The sequence below is a fragment of the Sphaerodactylus townsendi genome, linkage group LG14 (assembly GCF_021028975.2).
Source record: "Sphaerodactylus townsendi isolate TG3544 linkage group LG14, MPM_Stown_v2.3, whole genome shotgun sequence".
Taxonomy (NCBI): Eukaryota; Metazoa; Chordata; class Lepidosauria; order Squamata; family Sphaerodactylidae; genus Sphaerodactylus; species Sphaerodactylus townsendi.
The window spans coordinates 40,555,466-40,575,140 of NC_059438.1; the positions used below are offsets into that span (position 1 = coordinate 40,555,466).

General features: G+C 48.8%; 1 protein-coding gene across 1 annotated transcript in view; it reads right to left on the reverse strand.

Moving 5' to 3' along the window:
- RALGAPA2 (Ral GTPase activating protein catalytic subunit alpha 2) overlaps nucleotides 1-19,167 on the reverse strand; it is a 182,494-nt gene extending 163,327 nt beyond the window's left edge. Inside the window, exons 1-3 of the mRNA XM_048515372.1 lie at nucleotides 19,123-19,167; nucleotides 18,175-18,399; nucleotides 558-731 (exon numbers count right to left, since the gene is read on the reverse strand). Of these exons, the coding sequence (XP_048371329.1) occupies nucleotides 558-731; nucleotides 18,175-18,399; nucleotides 19,123-19,167 (444 nt within the window). The remainder of the gene's footprint in view (nucleotides 1-557; nucleotides 732-18,174; nucleotides 18,400-19,122) is intronic.
- Between the last annotated feature and the right edge of the window lie 508 nt (nucleotides 19,168-19,675).

Genomic DNA, 19,675 nt, shown 5'->3' on the forward strand with positions numbered 1-19,675 from the left:
TTAAGTAGGGATTGAACATGGATAGAATGTAAAGGACACTGCCTGTATGTGCAGAGAATTTTTTATAAATGCAGGATAAAGTGGGGGTTGGACAGGAATAGAATGAAAAGGACCCTGCCTCTGGGCATAGGCAAGCGGCCCTTTTCTCTGTTCAGAAACAAACAGGACATGCAAGTGGAAAGCGGTTTTGAACATTTGCAGTATGTTGCTGCTGAAATGACTACTGACTTACTATTTCAGAATTCCTGCAGGATGTAGGATCCTCCTTGATCTGAGATTGCAAATGCTTTAGCAGACCAGGTGCTCGGGAGCAGCAGCAGCAGCAGCAGGCCATTGCTTTCACATCCTGCACGTGAGCTCCCAAAGGCACCTGGTGGGCCACTGCGAGTAGCAGAGAGCTGGACTAGATGGACTCTGGTCTGATCCAGCAGGCTCTTTCTTACGTTCTTACCCCCAGCTGCCATCTTGGCCAGCAGTCACAGATCACAAGGCTGCTTATAAATCGCACAGCACACATCATAAACGTTCTACCTATCAAGTAGTGAACAGCAGCGTACATGCTTGCCATCTGCCTCGGACGCTGAAGGATCCAAGGCGCTGTCATCCCTTTGAGCAGCTTCCTTCACGTCTGGCTCTTCCATGAAGACAGGCTTCTCTTGCAGGATCCACTTCCTGTACACCTTCACTACCTTCTCTGTTGACGAGATCTCAGATGAAGGCAGTAAAAAAGCCTAAAATGTTGACAGGAAGCCTGAATGACACATCAAGGAAATAAAACTGTGTAAAGACGAAAAGCCTATTGTGGATTATTTACAGCAGCTCCTTCTATCAATGGAGAACCCACCTTGTCAAAAATATGCATGGGGGGGTTGTCTTAGGCCAGGGGTCTGCAACCTGTGGTTCTCCAGATGTTCATGGATTACAATTCCCATCAGCCTCTGCCAGCATGGCCAATTGGCCATGCTGGCAGGGGCTGATGGGATTTGTAGTCCATGAACATCTGGAGCGCCGCAAGTTGCAGACCCCTGTCTTAGGCATATCACCATGTTAATCCACCCTGCTGACGTGCAAATAAATTGCAACCTTAAAGAAAATGAACTATGTCATTTACATGAAAATGATGCGATAAACCCACAGTTTGTGTGAAAAGAAATCTGAGGTGGTGAGAAATACTGAATGACGGGAAGAGGAGTAAGAAATAGGGGCTGTGGGGTTTTATTTTGTGTGACATAACGAATTAAGCAGGAAAGAAGATTAAAACTCAAAAATGCGCAGCTTGCTTTATCTGTTAACACCCCAACCTCTGGAATATTTCCTGGAACCGAGCCGTGAAGAAAGTTAGTACTGTGTGATTTTTCTCCCTTGAATCTGCATAATAGAGTGAATGTTCATTTAAGTGAAATATAAAAGACAACAATGATCAAAACCAGAACAAGCCATGAGCGATCAACGGGTGATTCTATGCAGAGTTGGGAGTAACTTGCTCTGAGCACTTTGGCACTTATCTCCAAACAAATGCCAAGGGCTTGGATCCCATAAAGGACTAGGCTTCTTCCTCTATTCCACTGACACGCTCATCAGCTCTACAACCCAGCCTGCCTTTTCCTACTTTCCTGACTGCCGGCAGGTTTCTTTCATAATGTGCCAACTCTGAAGATGAGCTCCTGCCACGCCCCTCCGTCCCCTCGGCCTTACAGTAATCTTCTTATCTTCTTCCTTACCTTATATAATTGCCTAATGTTGCAACCACGAACCCACAGCCGATGGGCATGCAGGAGAGTCCCTACACACCTGCTGGCTGAGAGTGCACAGTTATGTTCAAAAGGGCTCGGCGGAAAAGCGGCACCAGGCTGCCCTCCTGCTGGACCTCCCACCCACCTCCCTGTTCCCCTCCCTGCCTTCCCCCTGCCCCATGAGCACACCCGCCAAGTCCTCCCACCTCTCCTCTTTATCCCCAGCAGGCCATTCTGGACAGTAGAGCAGGGGAACCTGGGTATCTGCTACTCCACTGGCCCGGCAAGGCCCTTCTGACTCCACCCCCACAGACATCCTCATTCCACCCTCCCCCCACCCCAAGTCTCACCTTTCCAATCTCCCTACACCCAAGCCGCTCCTTCCCACCCTCCCCTAATCCTTACCTTCCCACCTAGTGTTTATTCAAATTCAAAGACCTTTATTAAGAGAAAATACAGACAAAACTGCGCAGCAGTATGATCCAGAGTTTGACGGAGTAAAACAACTGCTCATAGTTCATGCAGTGCAAACTTCAAGAAAATAAGTGAATAAAAGGAGAGCCAGAAACTTATTTCACAATATCGAGCAGGAACTTGGCCACTGTTTTCAACTGCCTGGGATCCTCATTGTTCAAGAGGCGGTTCAATTTGGAATATGGAGGGCACAAGTAAGTCGGTGTTGAAAAAAACAAACTAGGTCTGAGATCTATGAATTTCGGGCAGACTAATAGAACATGCTCCAATGATTCCTCAGAGGTTGAGTAATATGGACATGTATGCTTTTCCTGTGAGTATGCCATGAATCTCTCCGGGGAAAAGGTAAGAGGGAATGTGTTTGTTCTTGCTCTGGTGAATAACCACCTAGACTTAGGGTCGAGCAAGATATTTAAGTACGCAGATGTCCTGCAGTTCCCAGGCATGATTTCAAAGTGAAGGGGGGAAAACAGGCTCCTTGCTTTGCTAACTAGGAGTTGATGTTCCTGGTCGAATAGCAGTTCCTTAATACGGTGGCACAGATCACTGGGGGGAAGCATAAGGAGCTGGTCCCAAGTGAAACCCAGGGAACCTCGTGTTTATTGTTTTAAGGCGAAAGATTTTGTCCTGATACAACGGATTCACTTTCTCATATTCTGCTTCACTGCTCAAAATACAACAACATCAGAACAGATTTGAGAACTGTATTACCAACAGGATTTATGCTCTTTCTGATAAGTTAAAAATGGCTAAGCTTCTAAATAACTCTAATGTTGAAATCTCTGAAGCTGTTGCTATATTTTTACTCTGTGTACTGCAAGTTGTGCAATAATGATCTTCGTATTGTATCTGGAATTCTGGACACACACCGGTTTTTATGCCTATTAAAGGTTTTGGATTTATTGTTTTAGCTACATTGCAAACTTTAAGCTACTTCAGGTATCAAATTTAGTAGACAGCACAGGATAGAAATGTTCAAAACAAACCATTCCATGAGAAACTAGAATCAACTATCAAACTAGAAGGTTTCTGCCTTTCCCCAAACATTGGGAAATAATTCTGTTTGGATCCTGAGCACTCATATTTAGAAGGGTGCTTGACGTTCATTCACTGAGGGTATCTCCTGGCTGCCTCCCCAGAAGAAGTGCTTGTGGTATCTCACAGCAATAACTGGCCAATCCCTTTCAGCACAGTTTGACTCCTTGTGCCCTATTTCCACAATTCTACCAGTCTTGTTTGGGCTGGGATTCACTTCCTAACCCTAACCCTCTGCCTTCCCAAGTGTAAGGATGGCAATTCTGCCTGGTTCTCTCCCAGCCAGCTGGCCTTGACGGAATGCCTCCAGCCGGGCGACGGGCCAGATTCGGCAGCAACAACCTTGGTGGACGGCTTATCTTGCTGTCCAGGGATGAGCATTCCGGTTTCATGATATGGGGTCCTGATGGCCCAGGGAGGGGAGGACTCTGCACGCTATAACCTGTAGTTTAAGCGGAGGTCTCATCTCTGTCATATCGCAGGTGCTTTCTAAGATGTCCGGAATAAACGGACTTATATTCAAAAGCCTCTTTATTTCTTGCCTTTGGAATTCCCCACATTGGCGACAGGAATCACATTTTAACCTTTACTGTTAAGCATCAAGTGGGATCTCTGGTGTTCCGGCTACGCAGAGATTGAGTACTCTTGGACCAAGGTGGAAGGTACGATGAGCAGTCTCCCATAGAGGGTTTTCCTGGCCTTCCTTCCAGACTCCGAGGATCTAGGAGATGATGGAGATGGGTAATGATTTCTCAGTGACTCTCTCTCCAGGACCTTAGAGACAGTACAAGCTTCGTCCTGTTTCATTGGGATGGTCAAGGTGTGGTCCTGACACGGAGATGCACGAACGCTATGCATTAACACCCATGGATCGGGCTCCTGTCGCATCGTCTGGTTCAAGCCTCCACAACAAAGTGGATTACAAACCCTGAATGCAACCAAAGGTCCCTGAGGGAACTGGGACTGACAACCATCCATGTTGACACCCAGGAATCCATGGAAAGCATTCCTCCTATCGGGTACTTTGATGATATTCCCAAGGAGCAGCAGTGGCATTACAGCACCGGGCGCTGGCCCTAAAAAACTAATGCTGAGGCTGGAAATAATGACGCTGGCCGGATCGATGATCGGTAGAGTGGTTCCATTACCAAAACCCCGCCCGGAGCCGGGGCAAGTGAACGGATGGAAGAGCTCCCCGTGGAGCGGTCGGAGGAATTCAAAAGTCCGCCTGAGGTGGGAACTTTAATCCCGACCCCTGACCCGCTCCCAATGCCCCGGCGAAAGTTGGGACGCATGAAGTGGCCCTTGCTGCGCGAAGCTACCGCCTCTTGGGAGCGCTAACGCCGGAATTTGGGAAGAGGGAGCTAAACGCCTGCAACGTAGACCGGGTGAGAAGCAACGCTAGAAATCCAAAATGGAGTTGGATCGCTGAAGAGAGAAGCTGCCATGCCGACAGTTCCAGCAGAATCTGGACAATCCATGACAGTACTGGATCAATCGAAAATGGATTTACTAACGCCAGGGAGAAGGCATCAGGGCTATCCAAACACGGTATGAACTGGACTACAGCAATACAACCGAGATGAACGAAAGCCAAATTGATCGCGGAAGTGCTGCCTTAGTATGCGCACCAGGGACGCCTTCTAACATGCAAAGAAAGAGAATTGGCATCATTCCTGGAACAGGGATTTCCATGTAAGACAGCTGGCTACACCGACGCAGGGCTCCAGATAGAGTCTCCTCGGCACCTCCAGCTCCTCTCCTCTCGGAGGCACGGTAATTGAGGTCCCATTCTAGCGTTCCCCAACCCGGGCGCCAGCCACCTCGGTTCCTTCCGCCAGTCCCCGCCACCTTACCTCCTTGCAGCAACAACCCCAACATCACCAGCTGTTGAAAGAGGATTTTCCATAGACCGCTTCCATCCCGCCTGCTTTGGACGGGACTGCATCGAACTTCCCTACTTCATCCTACAACCTCGGATGCCCATGCGTAAGAGTATGATGACCTATATCGCTCTGGAACGCGAGAAAAGTCCTGTAGGGAGACATTGATCAGTGCTGGATGGCATAGCCGGCTTGGAATGGTCTTCGTTACTCTCTCTACCAATTCGCAGGCTGACCTAATAATCAACAAAGTGGGGGGTTCCTCCAGGCGCTAATACGCCTTCGCTTTCCAGGATCCTGATGCAGAAAAAACATTGCCACTTAGCTTTACAGTAAAACTATCCAGCAAGGCAACCGCTCTTTCGGGCTAGCCATGCCCGGAATTCTCTCGCGGTAGCAGCCAGTGTAAACTTCCTCCAGACTGGCCGGAACGCTATGAAATGTGAGTACTTTTTCGGGTTGCATGGATATCAAAACTGGCGAAACGGTTATCCCTCATCCGGATCTCCGACAGTAGCTGGAATGGATCGAACTGGGATCACAAGTCAGCTGCTCGCCTTATACTACCACGCCAAGAGATGGTCAGTTCACCAAAACCAGCCGCAACACCAGTGCACTGGCATCAAGTACCGCGAAGTCAACTCCTGCCGCCGCGAACTGAAACCACTGCCGGACGCTGCCGCCGTCAGCCATTGATTGTGCCTTTACTTCGCATGGAATCCTGGCCACAATTGGCTGCCAACCGCCCAAAAGAAGCAAAACCCCTCAACCTCCAACTGAAGACGCGACCGGGCGGGCGGCCAAGCCTCCATCGAAATCAGGTCCGGCTACCTCTGTGGGTCGTTGTAAAGGATTCAATAGTGTTGATGGTGAAGTAAATCCCTTTGAGTGCATTCCACAGTCCGGGCGATGGGCCAGGATAAGTTTCGCTGAGACTTTATCTCATGGGCGCTGGAGATGAAGCCTGTCCTGGTTCCCATGGGAAGCAGGAAGGGGATGTAGTGGACTGGTATTATAACCTGTGCTTCTATGGAAGTGTCATTCCAAGCACTGGCGCAATTTGAGCTTTCTTAAGATGTCTTAATAAATGGACTTTTACTCCTGGCAGAGCCTTTTATTTCAAGTGCTCTATGGAATTCCTTACATTGTGGCAGGAATCTTTAATTCATCTATAATTCCCGTGTAGTGGACCTCCTTATTCTATGCATGGAGAGGTTGAATTTTACTACATGAAGCTGCGCGTATAGCCTCTAAAGAGGGTTCAATCTTCCCTTCTTGGATCTGGAGAACCAGCAGGGAGAACGTGGGTCTCGCTTTGGTGGGCCTCTTCCCGCCCTCGTATCAGCACGAAGTCTTCCTTACCGCTGGAACGTAGGGACGCGACGACGACCTTTGAGTCGCTTAGGGGCGCCTGTCAATGGATCGAAATGTGGATCGGATCTCTACCCGCTTTCATGTGGATTACAAAACCCTGATGCAACCTGTCATGGAGGAGACGGCTTGACCACCTTTCATGCGGCAACCCAGGAGTCCATTGAACGCATTCTGACTCGGGGACGGTGATGCTCCCAAAGAACCACCGTATAATAGCATCAGTCTGGCCCAAAAGGACACCGGACTAAACCTGAATTGGGAGGTAACTGCATCGCCTTCCCAATCGACCCCCCCTGGGATCCTACAGCAACCACCTGAGGAAGTTCGGGAGCCACCGGTGGCCAGCGTGGCTACCGGCAGGTTCCGCCATGCCCGCCTATAGACGACGAGAGTCCAAGAAAGCCTGCCTGTGCCAGACCGGGTTTCTCTCCCATCGTAGGGAGGACTGGGATGAGGAAGTGGGACGACCGGCGTAGAAGCTCCGCCGCATGGGAACCGCGTGAACGCCAGTTATGGAGGAGGAGCGGGCACAGTTGCAGCAAGAGCGCGAAAACCTGCAGAGGGACTGGAACAGCAGGCCAGTGAAGTCCGCTGTAGTCGAAGTTGGACCGTACAAAGACGCTACTTCCAATCCATAATATGCCCCAGAATCGATCAGTCCATGATAAAGTCCGGAAACAGTCCAGACTGGATTTAATAAACGTAACGCTGAAGCGTTTGTACTCTGCGCGACGCAGTGAGTCAATTGAAGCCCTTAAACGGGATCTTAACTGGCTAAATTGGAACGAAAGGCTGCTTTGCATGCGCATTCAGGGATGCATTGGCTCGCAAGGAGAGGGATCTGGCTATGGGCTTGGAAAGGGAGCTATGAGGCAGACCGAAGCCCTGTTGAGTCTATGTTGTTATTGATCATGCCGGGCGCTTAGGGGCTAATGCACCTGTCCTGCCACCCAAACGCTAGCGGCAATCGCCAGCTCGATTCGGCTCCCTGCATAACAGCTGCCTGCCCAACCCGGCCAACCCGCTGCGAACTACCTCCTCAGCAGGCACCATTAAGAGTCAGCCGAACGTAATACTATCACTCTCGATACCAGCCCGCTTTTTTGATGGGACCGCCTAAACTTCCTACTTCATCTTACAACTCAATGCCCACTTGGAAGACTATGATGATCTATAACGTCTGAACGCTAAAATAATGGACATCGGCTCAGTCCTGATGGGGCAGCAGCCGACACTGCGGACTGTTTTGGATTTGTGGATGAGGACCGCGACAGTGCCCGTGATTCTCCAAGCTTTAAGAGCTGGGCTAAGATCCTACGCCGAATGTAAGCTATCCGCGACCATCAAACCATCCAGCAACCGCCTCGCTTGCAGAATTTGTCCGAATTTTCGCACAAGCGGCTGCCCACTTCCCTCCTGAGTGGGCTCCGAACGCATGAAATGCATTCTCGATGCTGTGGACAGTAAGCTACTGCGGAAACGGTTTCTAATTCGAAGTTCCTGCATCTAATATGGATTGATCCAGTTAGTCTCTCATGGCGCCTCGCTTTGAATACCGCCATTAAGGAGGTCAGCTTCCACGCTCTAAAAACCACTACTGTGTCCACCAAGTCAAGCCTAGCCGCTTCCTACCAAAACCACCTCCCGACCGGCCACTAATTTGGTTGTGTCTTTACTCATGGAGGGTCTGGTCATCTAGCCGAACCGTCCCAAGAAGCAAAAAACCAACGCACCCCAGCTCACAAGACCGCCTGCTGAACCACCACGCAGGTTTCAGTCAGCCCCCACTGCCTCATCCAAAGCGTGACCGGCGCACCCAGAGGGAGGGGAAGCAGCTTGCTTCGTCTTCTTCAGCCCCCCCCCCATGGACATGGGGTCTGACTCCGGGACGCTGTGAGTGAAGGCAGCTCCCATTACTGTTCAAGCATTTCTGCCAACCCCGGCTAAACACACCGCATTATAGCCTCGCCCTTGTGGATTCCGCTGCTCCCACTGCTTAATGCTGCCCCAGGTGGCAGAGGGAGTTGGTTCAATCAATTCCACTGGTTGCCTATACTATCTGGCACCCAAATGGACGGTAGCTCCCTCGAAACGTAAGGGACCGCCTAGTTCAAAACACAGCCGGTTCTCCGCTATACCACCATTGGGAGAAAATTAGTTTCATTTTGGCCAGTGGCCAAACACCTGGGGCGTTTTGGGCATGCCTTGGTTGTTGTTACATGAACCAAAAATTCATTTGGAAAGCATTAGGATCCTAGAATTCCACTGACCCTCTGCGGTGGCTGAATTGGGAAGAAAACCCAACGCCTCCCTGACACACCCCTCTGGTTTTCCCAGTGATTACCCATTCTATTGGTATCCCACCTGCATATCAAGATCTAGCTAGAGTTTTCAGGGAGCAGGAATGTGATCAGTTGCCACCCCACAGAGACACTGACTGTAAAATTGTCATACAACCAGGGGCTTAACTACCCAAGGTAGAATCTACCGCATGAGTCCCAATGAGGAGGTATGGAACTTCGTGTCTTCTTAGACAAGCAAGAACCTCACAAGGTTTTATATGTGGAGCGGGCTACCAAACACACACACGCTGCCCCCCGCTTTGTTTGCTAGTCAAAAGCAGTGATGGGTCTTTAAGGTTTCTGTACAGATATCGAGGGGTCTCTACCGCGGTTTCCCTGTCCAATAAATATCCTTTGCCTTGGATCAAGGACCTTTAGATGCACCTCGCAAAGGACGATTTTTACCAAATTGACTCTGAGAGAAGTTTACTACAGAGCTTGTGGATTGCTGGAAGGATATGAACACCTGACCGCGCTTAACACAAAGTTTGGAATAGTTTCATAATTTACAATGCCATTCGGTTAAGTAACCCCGGGTTTTCAAGTGGCTCCATTAATGAAGTTCTCCATGATTTACTGTACAAGGAGTTGTTGTATACTTAGATGACGCTTTAATTTACTCGCAAACAATAGAAGAGCATGAAATATTGGTTCGAGAGGTGCTTGAAACGCTTCTTGTTTGACAACCTCTTTGCCAAACTCTCCAAATGCTGTTTTCTACTGTGACCTCCATTGACTATTTGGGTTACTGATCTCGCTCGAGTTTAAAAATGGATCCTGCTAAAATTGACAAGAGTCCCTCCAAATGGCTCCGGTCTCCTCACCAACCGCAAAGAACTCCAGTCGCTTTCTTGGTTTTGCTAATTTCTATCAGGATTTTTTATATTCCCAATTTATTGAACTCGACTTCTCCTCTCACAGACCTCTTACCACTAAGGGTAAGGATCCACTGTCCAAACCTGCCCCTTTCTTGGTCTGAAAATGTCAAACAGCCTTTGAACTACTAAAAATTCATGCTACTCACCGAACTATCCCAGCACCCTGGACCCGATCTCCGCTTGTGGTTCACGGGACGCCGGACAAAGCAATTCTGGGGTAAGCCCTGTTGCAGAAAAATAAAGATGGTAGACTGGTTCCTGCGGTGCTTATTTACATCAAAAAAAAAATTCTCTGCGCTTCAGCCTAACTTCGACTGTGGGTGACAAGGAGACTGCGCGCCATCAGCAGCACTTCCACTTCATGCCACTGGCTGGAGGGGCTAAACATCCCTTTCAAGTTTGGTCGGATCATAAACCTGGTAGCTCTTTTCCACCCCCCCCAAGATGTCCAAAACAACTTCGCTGGGTCACTTCTTCTCGCTCTTTACAGTCCATTTCCTGGGAAAACCAACAACTGGCTGACGCTGGGCTCTCAAGGCCACCCGAGGGGTGGAGCTGCCCACGGTGACATTCCACGACTGTTCTTTCCCTCCCAGCTGGGGTTGGCTGTCACTGATCTCAAACATCCACTTCTCCTCCCCATTCCCAAGGTCTCGCTCTCCTTCCCAAGTGGAATTGGAGGAGGCGTGATGCAATGAAGCCTCCAGCGTCAAGGGGGACTCCCAATTGCGCTAGAATGGGAAACATGGAGGGGGGAATGCTGGTACGCGGCCTCCTCAAGTAGCAGGTTCTTGAAGCTTGCCACGATGCCTCGCCTCAGCTGCATTTTGGTTTCTTGAAAACTCTACACTTGGCCTCACAAGTTCTGGTGGAAAGGCAGAATGCTAAAGACATTGAGGCATACACAAGGCTGTCGTTTGTGTAGAAGCCAAACCATCCCGGAAAGCCCCATGGACTATTGCAACCTCTCCGGTAGCTTCCCCGCCTGGGAAGTCATCTCCATGGATTTCTATTAGATTTGCCTGAAGTCATGGTAACACGGTTTTATGGGTGGTGGTAGACTCTATTCTGCTAAAGCCCATTTTATTCCATGTGCTTCTATCCCTCCGCCTCCTGTTGGCACGGGTTGTTCATTCAACATGTTTACTGCCTCATTCCTCCGCCTTCCAGGTGGTTCTGTGACCGCCCCCAGTTCATCTCCCAAGTTCTGGAAAGCTGCTTTTGGGGTTGTTGGGGCCGCCTTCGCCTTCGCCACTCTACCAATGCTCAAAGTGACGGCGTAGACGAGAGAAACTAACAGAACCTTAGAGCAGTATTTACGCGAGTTACACCAACTACCACCAAGACAATTGGTGCGAAGCACTATTATGGAGTACTTCTACAACAATGCGGTTCATAGTAGTACAAAGAAAACCCCTTGAAATTATTGTGTCTGGTCGGCCCTTCCCGGCCAAGGCCAATCCACCAGAGAAGGCCTTGGACCCCAGAATTTCTAACAATGGATTTCCATCCCTAGTCGAGGGATGGGAAGTCGGTCCAGACCGGGCCTTTTACAACAAGCAAGGACTCCTAAACTGTAGCTGGATAAACACCGGCTGGATTTCCTCTGCGCAGGGCTCCTGGGTGTATTTATCTACAAAACCCTGTGAGACGTGCATAAATTCTCTAAACTTGGCAAGAGATTTGTGGACCTTTCAAATTACTAAAGTGATTAATGATGTCACTGCCCGCTTAGATTTGCCTTAACTCTCTTTAGTAACATCCATCCTGTCTCCATTCCAGTTGCTCAAGGAGGCTCCTCGCCTCGGGATGCCTGGCACACTACTGAGAGGCCCCTAACGACTATTATTGATGGCCACAAGCATCACTTAAATTGACGGTCCTGATCCCCGCTTTAATCGCAAACGCCAGGCTATTTAGTTTCTTGGGTGGGATATTCCTCTGTATAATCAATGGGTCTATTCAAAACATTGAAGCCCCCACCTTATTGCTGCTTTTCCAATCACTTTCCAAGACAAAACCTGGGGAAGGGTCTCTTTAGGGAGGCAGAGTGTAAAGGATTCAATAGTTGATGGTGAAGTAACCTTGAGTGTATCCCACAGCCCGGCGATGGGCCAGGATGCTTCAAGGAGACTTTATCTCATGCTGGAGATGAAGCCTCTGTCTCATGGGAAGTGGCAGGGTTGGGGGGATGGGGTGACTGGTATTATAACCTGTGCTTCATGGAAGTGTCATTCCCAAGCACCAAGTGCAGGCCTCTTGAGCTTAAGATGTCTTAATAAATGGACTTTTACCCTGTGAGCCTTTTATTTCAAGGGGCTTGTGGGAATTCCTTACAGTCGCCTGCTAAAGCTACCACTTCCAGGAAGATTTCGAGGATCGGAGAAGTAGCCTGCCTGTCAGCAGCACCTGAAGACATTAACCCTAATTCGATGCGGTGAGTGAGTAGTAGTTCCCATTACCATTTTGACTGGCGCTTAGCCAACCCAAGTAAACATAATGCCAAGATCTTCTGGCCTCCGCGACTGTGGACTCGGCTGCTCCCACTGTCTCATGAGACCACAAGTGGCTGGACGAACTCCAGTTTTAGACCGAAGTCCCCAGGAAACCCATTCCCCACCCAAATGGGATGGTAGCTCCCTCTAGGGTGATGCAAGGTCCGCACGCTTTAAAACCCAGCCAGTATTTCAAGCAGTCACCATTGGGAAAAAAATAAGTTTCATCTTGCCCTGTTGCAAACACCCCTCTATTGTAAGTTAGGTGCATGCCTTGGCTGTTCTGCCACCTAAATCCTCAAGTATCATATGGAAGAACGGATCCTCCACTCCACGGATCCTCCTGTGGGGACTCACATGAACGGAGGGGAAAATCCAACTCCCACTGAGAACGAGCCATGAGTCCCAAAGCTTTAAATGTATTAATTGTTCTTGTCCCAAGGGAAACTCAAGCAGGCATACTCAGACCTGTCCAGAGGTTTCAAGAACAGGGAGGCGACCAATTGCCCCCCCCCCATAGGGATACCTGACTGTGTAAATTCCCACTGCAACCTGGAGCCTAGTTACCCAAAGGTAGAATCTATCGCATGAGTCCCACCCCAAGAGAAGGAGTCTCAAGGCTTTAGATAAAAACCTGGCTCTGGATCGTCCGCCCCACACGTCCACCCTGTCCAGATTATTCATGTGGATTGAATGCTGTGTCTGTATCCAACAAATATCCTCCTTTGCCCTTAATTAAAAGACCTCTTTGGATGCTTTAAGTGTAAGCATGGATCTTTACTAAATTGGACTTAAGAGAGGTTTATTTCATAGAGTCCCAGATTAAGGGAAGGCCAAGGAACACTTCGACAGCTTCTTAATACAAAGTTTGGACAATAATGCATTATTTAATAATGCCACTGGATTAGTATTGGAGCCCCAGGGCTTCAATGGCTCTTTATCAACTAAGTTTTACAAGATCTGTTATACAAGCAAGTGGTCGTGATATTTAGATGATGTTTTAATTTATTACAAAACATTGAGGGAGCATGAGAAACTATTAGTACGCAGAAGTCTTACAACGCCTACCAGATAACCTTGTTGTCAAAATGTTGTTTCCATCACCTCCATAGATTATATGGAGTATCGGCTCTCTCATGAGGGTTTGGAAATGGACCCAGCGGTATTAGTCAGCCAGAATTGAATGGCTCGTTTCACCAACAGGAAGGGAACTATAATCCCTTCTAGGCTTTGCTAATTCTATCGCGGACTTTATTCTCGATTTGCTGAGAGATCACCTTACCGCCACAGATCTCCTATCACCAAAGGCAAGACTTGTGGCTTCTAAACCCCGGAGAGCTCTCCTTCTGGTCTCAGGCCAGTCAGCATCTCCAGCAGCTAAAACAGCTTTCTACTACAGAACCAATTTTTAAGTCACCCAAACCTAGATCTTCCCTTCATCGTGCATGTGGATGTTTTCGATAAAGCGCTAGGGCGCTGCCCCTTGCAGAAAAATGCGATAACAAATTAGTGCCTCGCAGTGCTTACTTGTCCAAAAAAGTTTTCTGGGGCTGAACTGAACTCGGACCTGTGGGGATAAGGCAGACCGCATATCAAAGCTGCTTTGAGTGTTTACGCCATTGGCTGAAGTATGGTTAAGCACCCTTTCCAAGTTTGGTCGGATCACAAGAATCTAGCTGCCCTGTCTACACCGGGCCAAACCGTCTTCGCCAAAACAATTACGGCTGCTAACATTTCCTCTCCAGGTTCTCTTCATAGTCCATTTCTTTTCCTGGTAAGAGTAACAAACTGACTGGATGCGATGTTATTCCCCGGGAGGGGGGGGGGGGGGAAACACTTCGCCACGGTGACATCCTACGCACTGCTTCTTACTCCCTCCCAGCTGGGATTAGCTGTCACCCATCACAAACAACAGGGCTCTCCCTCCTCGCCATCCTTCTAACATCGCCTCTCCTTCCTCCAGGGATTCAAGGAGGCGGGCCTCCGCGAAGCTCTCGGCAGAGGGATCGAGATTCACAACTACGCTTGGAGGGGTGGGTGTTTTGAAACGGGAGGGTGTTGGTACGCCCCTCCTCCGGAGGCAGGTTCTCCTCGGCATAGCGTCGCGATGCCCGCCAGGCTGGGCATTTCGATTTTGAAAACGCTGCATCTGGCCCGGCCGATGGTTCTGGTGGAGCCCATGCGCAAAGCACATTGAAACGTGAGACAAAGGGTGTCCTGCCTGTGCGCGAAAGGAAGCTAAGTCGACACCGGGAAAGTCGCATGGGTTGCCAAAGCCCCTCCCCGTTGCATCCTCAAACTCTGGCAGGTCATTTCCATGGGATTTTATAACTGATTTGGTCGGAGCCACAGGAACACGGTTTTGTATAAGTGGTAGTGGATCTTTTTTCTAAACAAGCGATTTTATTCCTTGCACCACCATCCCGGGTCGGGCACTCCAAATTGGCCCGGTTGTTTATCCAACATTTTCTGCCTATCGCCTACCACTCTCCGAGCATAAGGTGGTGTCCTAATCATGGGTCTCCAATTGCGTTCAAGTTTTGGAAGCATGCCTCTGAGCTGTTGGGAACTACCTCATGTCGCCGCCTCTACCACGCTCGCTAAAGTGACGGCCAATCAGAACGGACGTAACAGGAACGTTAGAACAGTATTTACGCTATTACACTAACTATCATCAGGGACACCAGGTGCTACATTTACTCCCCTTGCAGAGTATGCGAGTAACAATGCCATATTCACAGCAGCACGCGAAAAGACCCTGCTCGAGATTGTTTCTGGTCGGTCCTTCCCACTGCTGTTCCCCAGCTGCCTGTAGAGGTACTCGCAGTCAGCTGAATTCGAACAATGGATTTTCGCCAGCCGAGGGTTGGAAAAACGGTGCAGCTCTACTCCTACAGCAGGTCTAAGAATCACAAAGGTTCAGGGCGTGGACAAACGCCGCTTCAGACTTCCCTTTGCTGGTTGGGGCATGGGTCTACTTGTCCACTAAAAACCTTAGAGACGCGGTGCACAAATATTCAAAACTTGGTACCAGAAATTTGTGGGCCCCTTTTCGATTACAAAGGTGATCAATGATGTCACTGCTCGCTTAGAACTGCTCTAACACGTTAAGGTAACATTCAATTCTGCCTTCCATTCCAGCCTACTCAAGGAGGCTCCTCGCTTCAGATGCCTGGCACGACCCTCCTCGAGCTAACTCCTCGCCAGTTATAATTGATGGCCACAGGCACTATGAAGTAGATGCTATTCTGGACTCCCTCAAGCTTCTCCCGCAATCAAGCCACACATTCTAGCCTCCATGGGTTGGCTATCCCTCTGGGCTATAATCACTGGTAGCATAGAGAAAACATTGATGCCCCTCCCTCATTTCTCATTTCCACAAAGCCTTTCCTGTAATAAACCGGGGCTTTAGGGGAGGTAGAGTGTAAGGATGGCAATTCTGCCTGGTTCTCTCCCAGCCATTGGTCTTGGACGGAATCGCTCCAGCCATGACGACGGCCAGATCTGGCAGCAACAACCTTTGGTGGACGGTTTATCTTGCTGTCCAGGATGAGCATTCCGTTTCATGAGATGGGTCTCCGATGGCCCAGGGAGGGGGGAGGACTCGGGCAATGCTAGTAACCTGCAGCTTAATGGAGGTCTCCCATTCCTCACAGTATCGCAGTGTGTGTGCTTTCTAAGATGTCTGAATAAACGGACTTATATTCAAAAGCCTTTTATTTCTGCTCTTTGGAATTCCTTACACCAAGTCTCCAACCACTTTCCAAGACATCCACAGACTCACCAGTATCAGTTGTTAGGAACAAACACATCTGGGCAACATCTGCAGACAAGCTTTCTCAGAGGTTTCATAAACAGGCCAAGGAACAACAACAAAAAAACCCTTGTAAGAAGTGACCAGCAGGTAGGAACAGAACCACTGAGGTGTGAGGTCTGGCAAGTCTAGCCAGAAGGATGCCATGTTTGTAAGTACTGAAAGCCACTGAGAGGCCCAGAAGAATCGACAGACATAACCTCCCTCCGTAAGTCTCCCAGCAAAAGGTGATCAGTTAAGGTGATCACTGACCATGATCATTTCAGTCCCCAAAGTTATCCTGAATCTGGATTGAAATGGGTCTAAACAATCTATCTCAGACAATACAGCCTTAAGTTGGGTTGCCAGGAGCTTGTTCTCCCCCCTCCATTTTAACATCATGCCCGGGAAATGCAAGACAGCTGCATCTCCCCCCTAAGTTGAGGTGGCTATTGACCAGAGCGAGAACCAACACGTTTCCACTAACCTTTTCCCCAGAGAGATTCACGGTACCTTCACAGCAAAAGAGTACCTGTGAATATTGTCAAACCTCTGAGGAGTCATTGGAGCACATTTTATTTGTCTAAAATTTAACGATTTTAGACCAAAACTGTTTTTAGGGCAGTGGTGGTGAACCTATGGCACGGGTGCCAGAGGTGGCACTCAGAGCCCTCTCTGTGGGCACACGCAAACAGAGTGTCCCCCCCCCACACACACACACATCTAGGTTGCCCAAGGCCGCTGGGCTCTATTAGCATTAAACCTAAGATCTAGTTTTGGGGAAGCAGTGTAGGTAACCTTGTTAAGTGCTGTTAAACCCCACTGATTTTCATGCGAAGAACTAAAGCAAGATCCTTTACCTGGGAGTAAGCTCAGTTGCTGGCAATGGGGCTTGCTTCTGAGTAAACCCTCCTAGGGTCATGATTCACCCGTTGGAAGAGTTGCATGGTTGCTTCAAAGCAAAGCCACCGACTACCACCAAGCTTACTCCCAAGTAATGCGCGCCTCGGAGCCAACCGTTTTTCCTAAACTAAAACCTCAGTATTCGGGTTAAATTGCTGTGTTGGCACTTTGTGATAAATAAGTGGGTTTTGGGTTGTAATCTGGGCACTCGGTCTCGAAAAGGTTCACCATTACTGTTTTAGGGGATCCCATACTGGTCCATCCAAGCCTTTTAAATCTTAAATTGAACTATCTTCTGAACACAGAGAATCCCAAGCAACTGGACATAGTGGCCAAATTCTTGCTCACTATTACGAAATAATTTCCTGGGTTCCTCTTTCGCTCTGAAGTATGCACTTTATGAAACAGGAGTACCTGTTTCATCTCGTTAAACTGTATTTGGATTACTTAGTTCTGCTATGTTTTAATGCCTAATAAAGGTCTTTGAACTTTGAAGTTGGGTTGCCACCACAAATGTGAGCACCCCGCCCCTGAAAAGGAAGGCTGACCATAAGGCCTGGGATGCCACTGTCAGGAGAAGTCTCTCAGCTGCTTCCTTGAGGCTACCTCGACTCTTACTAAACATCCAGATTTGCAACCCTATTTCTAATCCTAACTCAGAGGTGGGATCCAGCAGGTTCTCACCAGTTCCCAAGAGTGGGTTACGAATTATTTGTGTGTGCTGAGAGGGGGTTACTAATTGGGTCCGCTTTTCCATCTCCACGCCCTCGCCTCCCCGAGAGGCATATTGCCTTTGAACGTGAAGGTTCCATATAGCAATTGTGACCAATAATGTCACTCCCTGAACTGGGTTAATCCCTTTCAGGTACTGCAGTTCATTGATTCTCAGCCTTTCGTACCTTTTATCTCTATCAAAGAACCTGTGAGTTTCACCCTTGCTGTGTTCAGATTTGTGAGTTGGGGCATTTTCTATAATGTGATGATGATTTAGAAATGACCTGGTGCAAAAAAATTTTGGGGGGTCGTGGTGGGGTGGCTGCCCATGGGGGGGGCGCGTCCAACTCAGGTTCTGCCCAGGGCTCAGGTTTGCCTAGGTACGCCTCTGCCCGCTTTGCTGAGGGAGGGCTGGCGAGGGAACCTGTTACTAAAATTTTTGGATCCCACCACTGTCCTAACTCCAGACAAGCAACAACTGAGAGGTGAGAAGGTGTTCCGCTGAACTTCAGAGACACAACACACCACAGAGCCCAGGCCCAATGCTAACCTGGCGAAATACTTCATTGACAAAATTGATGTAGCCGCGTGTGGACAAGAGAACCTGCTGCACCAACTCGTACACGGCCCGATGCTGCTCTTCGACGCTGCAGACGCTGGAGTCGCTGAGCCTCCTCTCGGGCAAAAGGCTGTGGTTGGAATGGCTTTTTTCCGGATCTGCTGGGACGTTGTTCTGCACTTCAGGGTTTTTATCTTGCCCTGCACCACCCACAGTCTTCAACACAGGAAAGGCAGGAAGGAGGAAAATGTGATTAACTTGACGAAGGGCCCTCCCCCACCTAGTCATCCCGCCCCTCCTGAAAAAGCAGTCCCAAAAGCTGAGGCTGGGACGTAAAATTGTTTTTAAAGCATCACAGAACTATTTTCAAGTGTTGCACCAAAACAGTCAGTTCATGTGAAGGAATAGCTACTCAGAGAGATTTTCGTAGGGCATAATAGAGTCCCACAATAATAGAGTCCCATAAGGTAGGGGTGGCCAATTGGCCATGCTGGCAGGGGCTGATGGGAATTGTAGTTCATGAACATCTGGAGCACCGTAGGTTGGCCAGCCCTGCCATAGGGCAATTATTAGAGTCAAGGAGCGAAAGATTTCCACTCCAGATAAAGCTATGGATCATTATTCCCATCAGCCCCTGCCAGCATTGACAATTGGCCATGCTGGCAGAGGCTGATGGGAATTGTAGTCCATAACATCTGGAGTGCCAAAGGTTCGTCACCACTGTATAGAGTCTTCTTATAAGACACACAGGACACTGAGATGGATACAAAGGAAACTTTCCAGGGGCAAAATGGAACTGTCCTGCTTCCTCCATTCTATTGTAGACTGCTGATTTTTATGAAATGCTGTTCCTGGGGAGCTCAGGGAAAAGACACAGGGGCCAGGATCTGCAGTGGGAGGGGGAACTGGTGGAAACTGCCAATTTAGTCCAAATCTAACCCACTTGCAGAGCAGGCTGAAGCAGAGATAAATCCTCAAAGCCATTCTGGGGAATGAGAGGCCAAGCATACCACCCACCTCTTTGCCCGTTATCTGTTCCTTCCTTCCAGAACTGTCAATTCAAGCCATATTAATCATGTAATAATTTTAAAATAAATTTTTGCAACTTTTATCACTCCAATACATTTTGAGATACTTGGCAAGAACTGAAAGGAATATTTCATGGAAGAAATTTCCCTTTCGCCAAAGAATAACATCCCAGTGAGAATGGAGTTGACTGACGGGCACTTCCCTGCCTTTTCTGCTCACAGCGTATCTCAAAAATGCACAAAGTTTTAATGAATGCGATACAGCTATGAACTCCCTTTTAAAAATAATCGCTGATTTAATGGGGAACAAAATAATGACTGGAGGGGTTTTATTCTAGAAACAAAATAAAGTGCCATTTAGAACATACTTCTTTTATCAGAGGGGCACTCTCGGTACTGAACAGAATCAACCAAAACCAGTGGCGAAGCTCCCAGGGGGCGGGGGCGCGACGCACCAGGCGCAC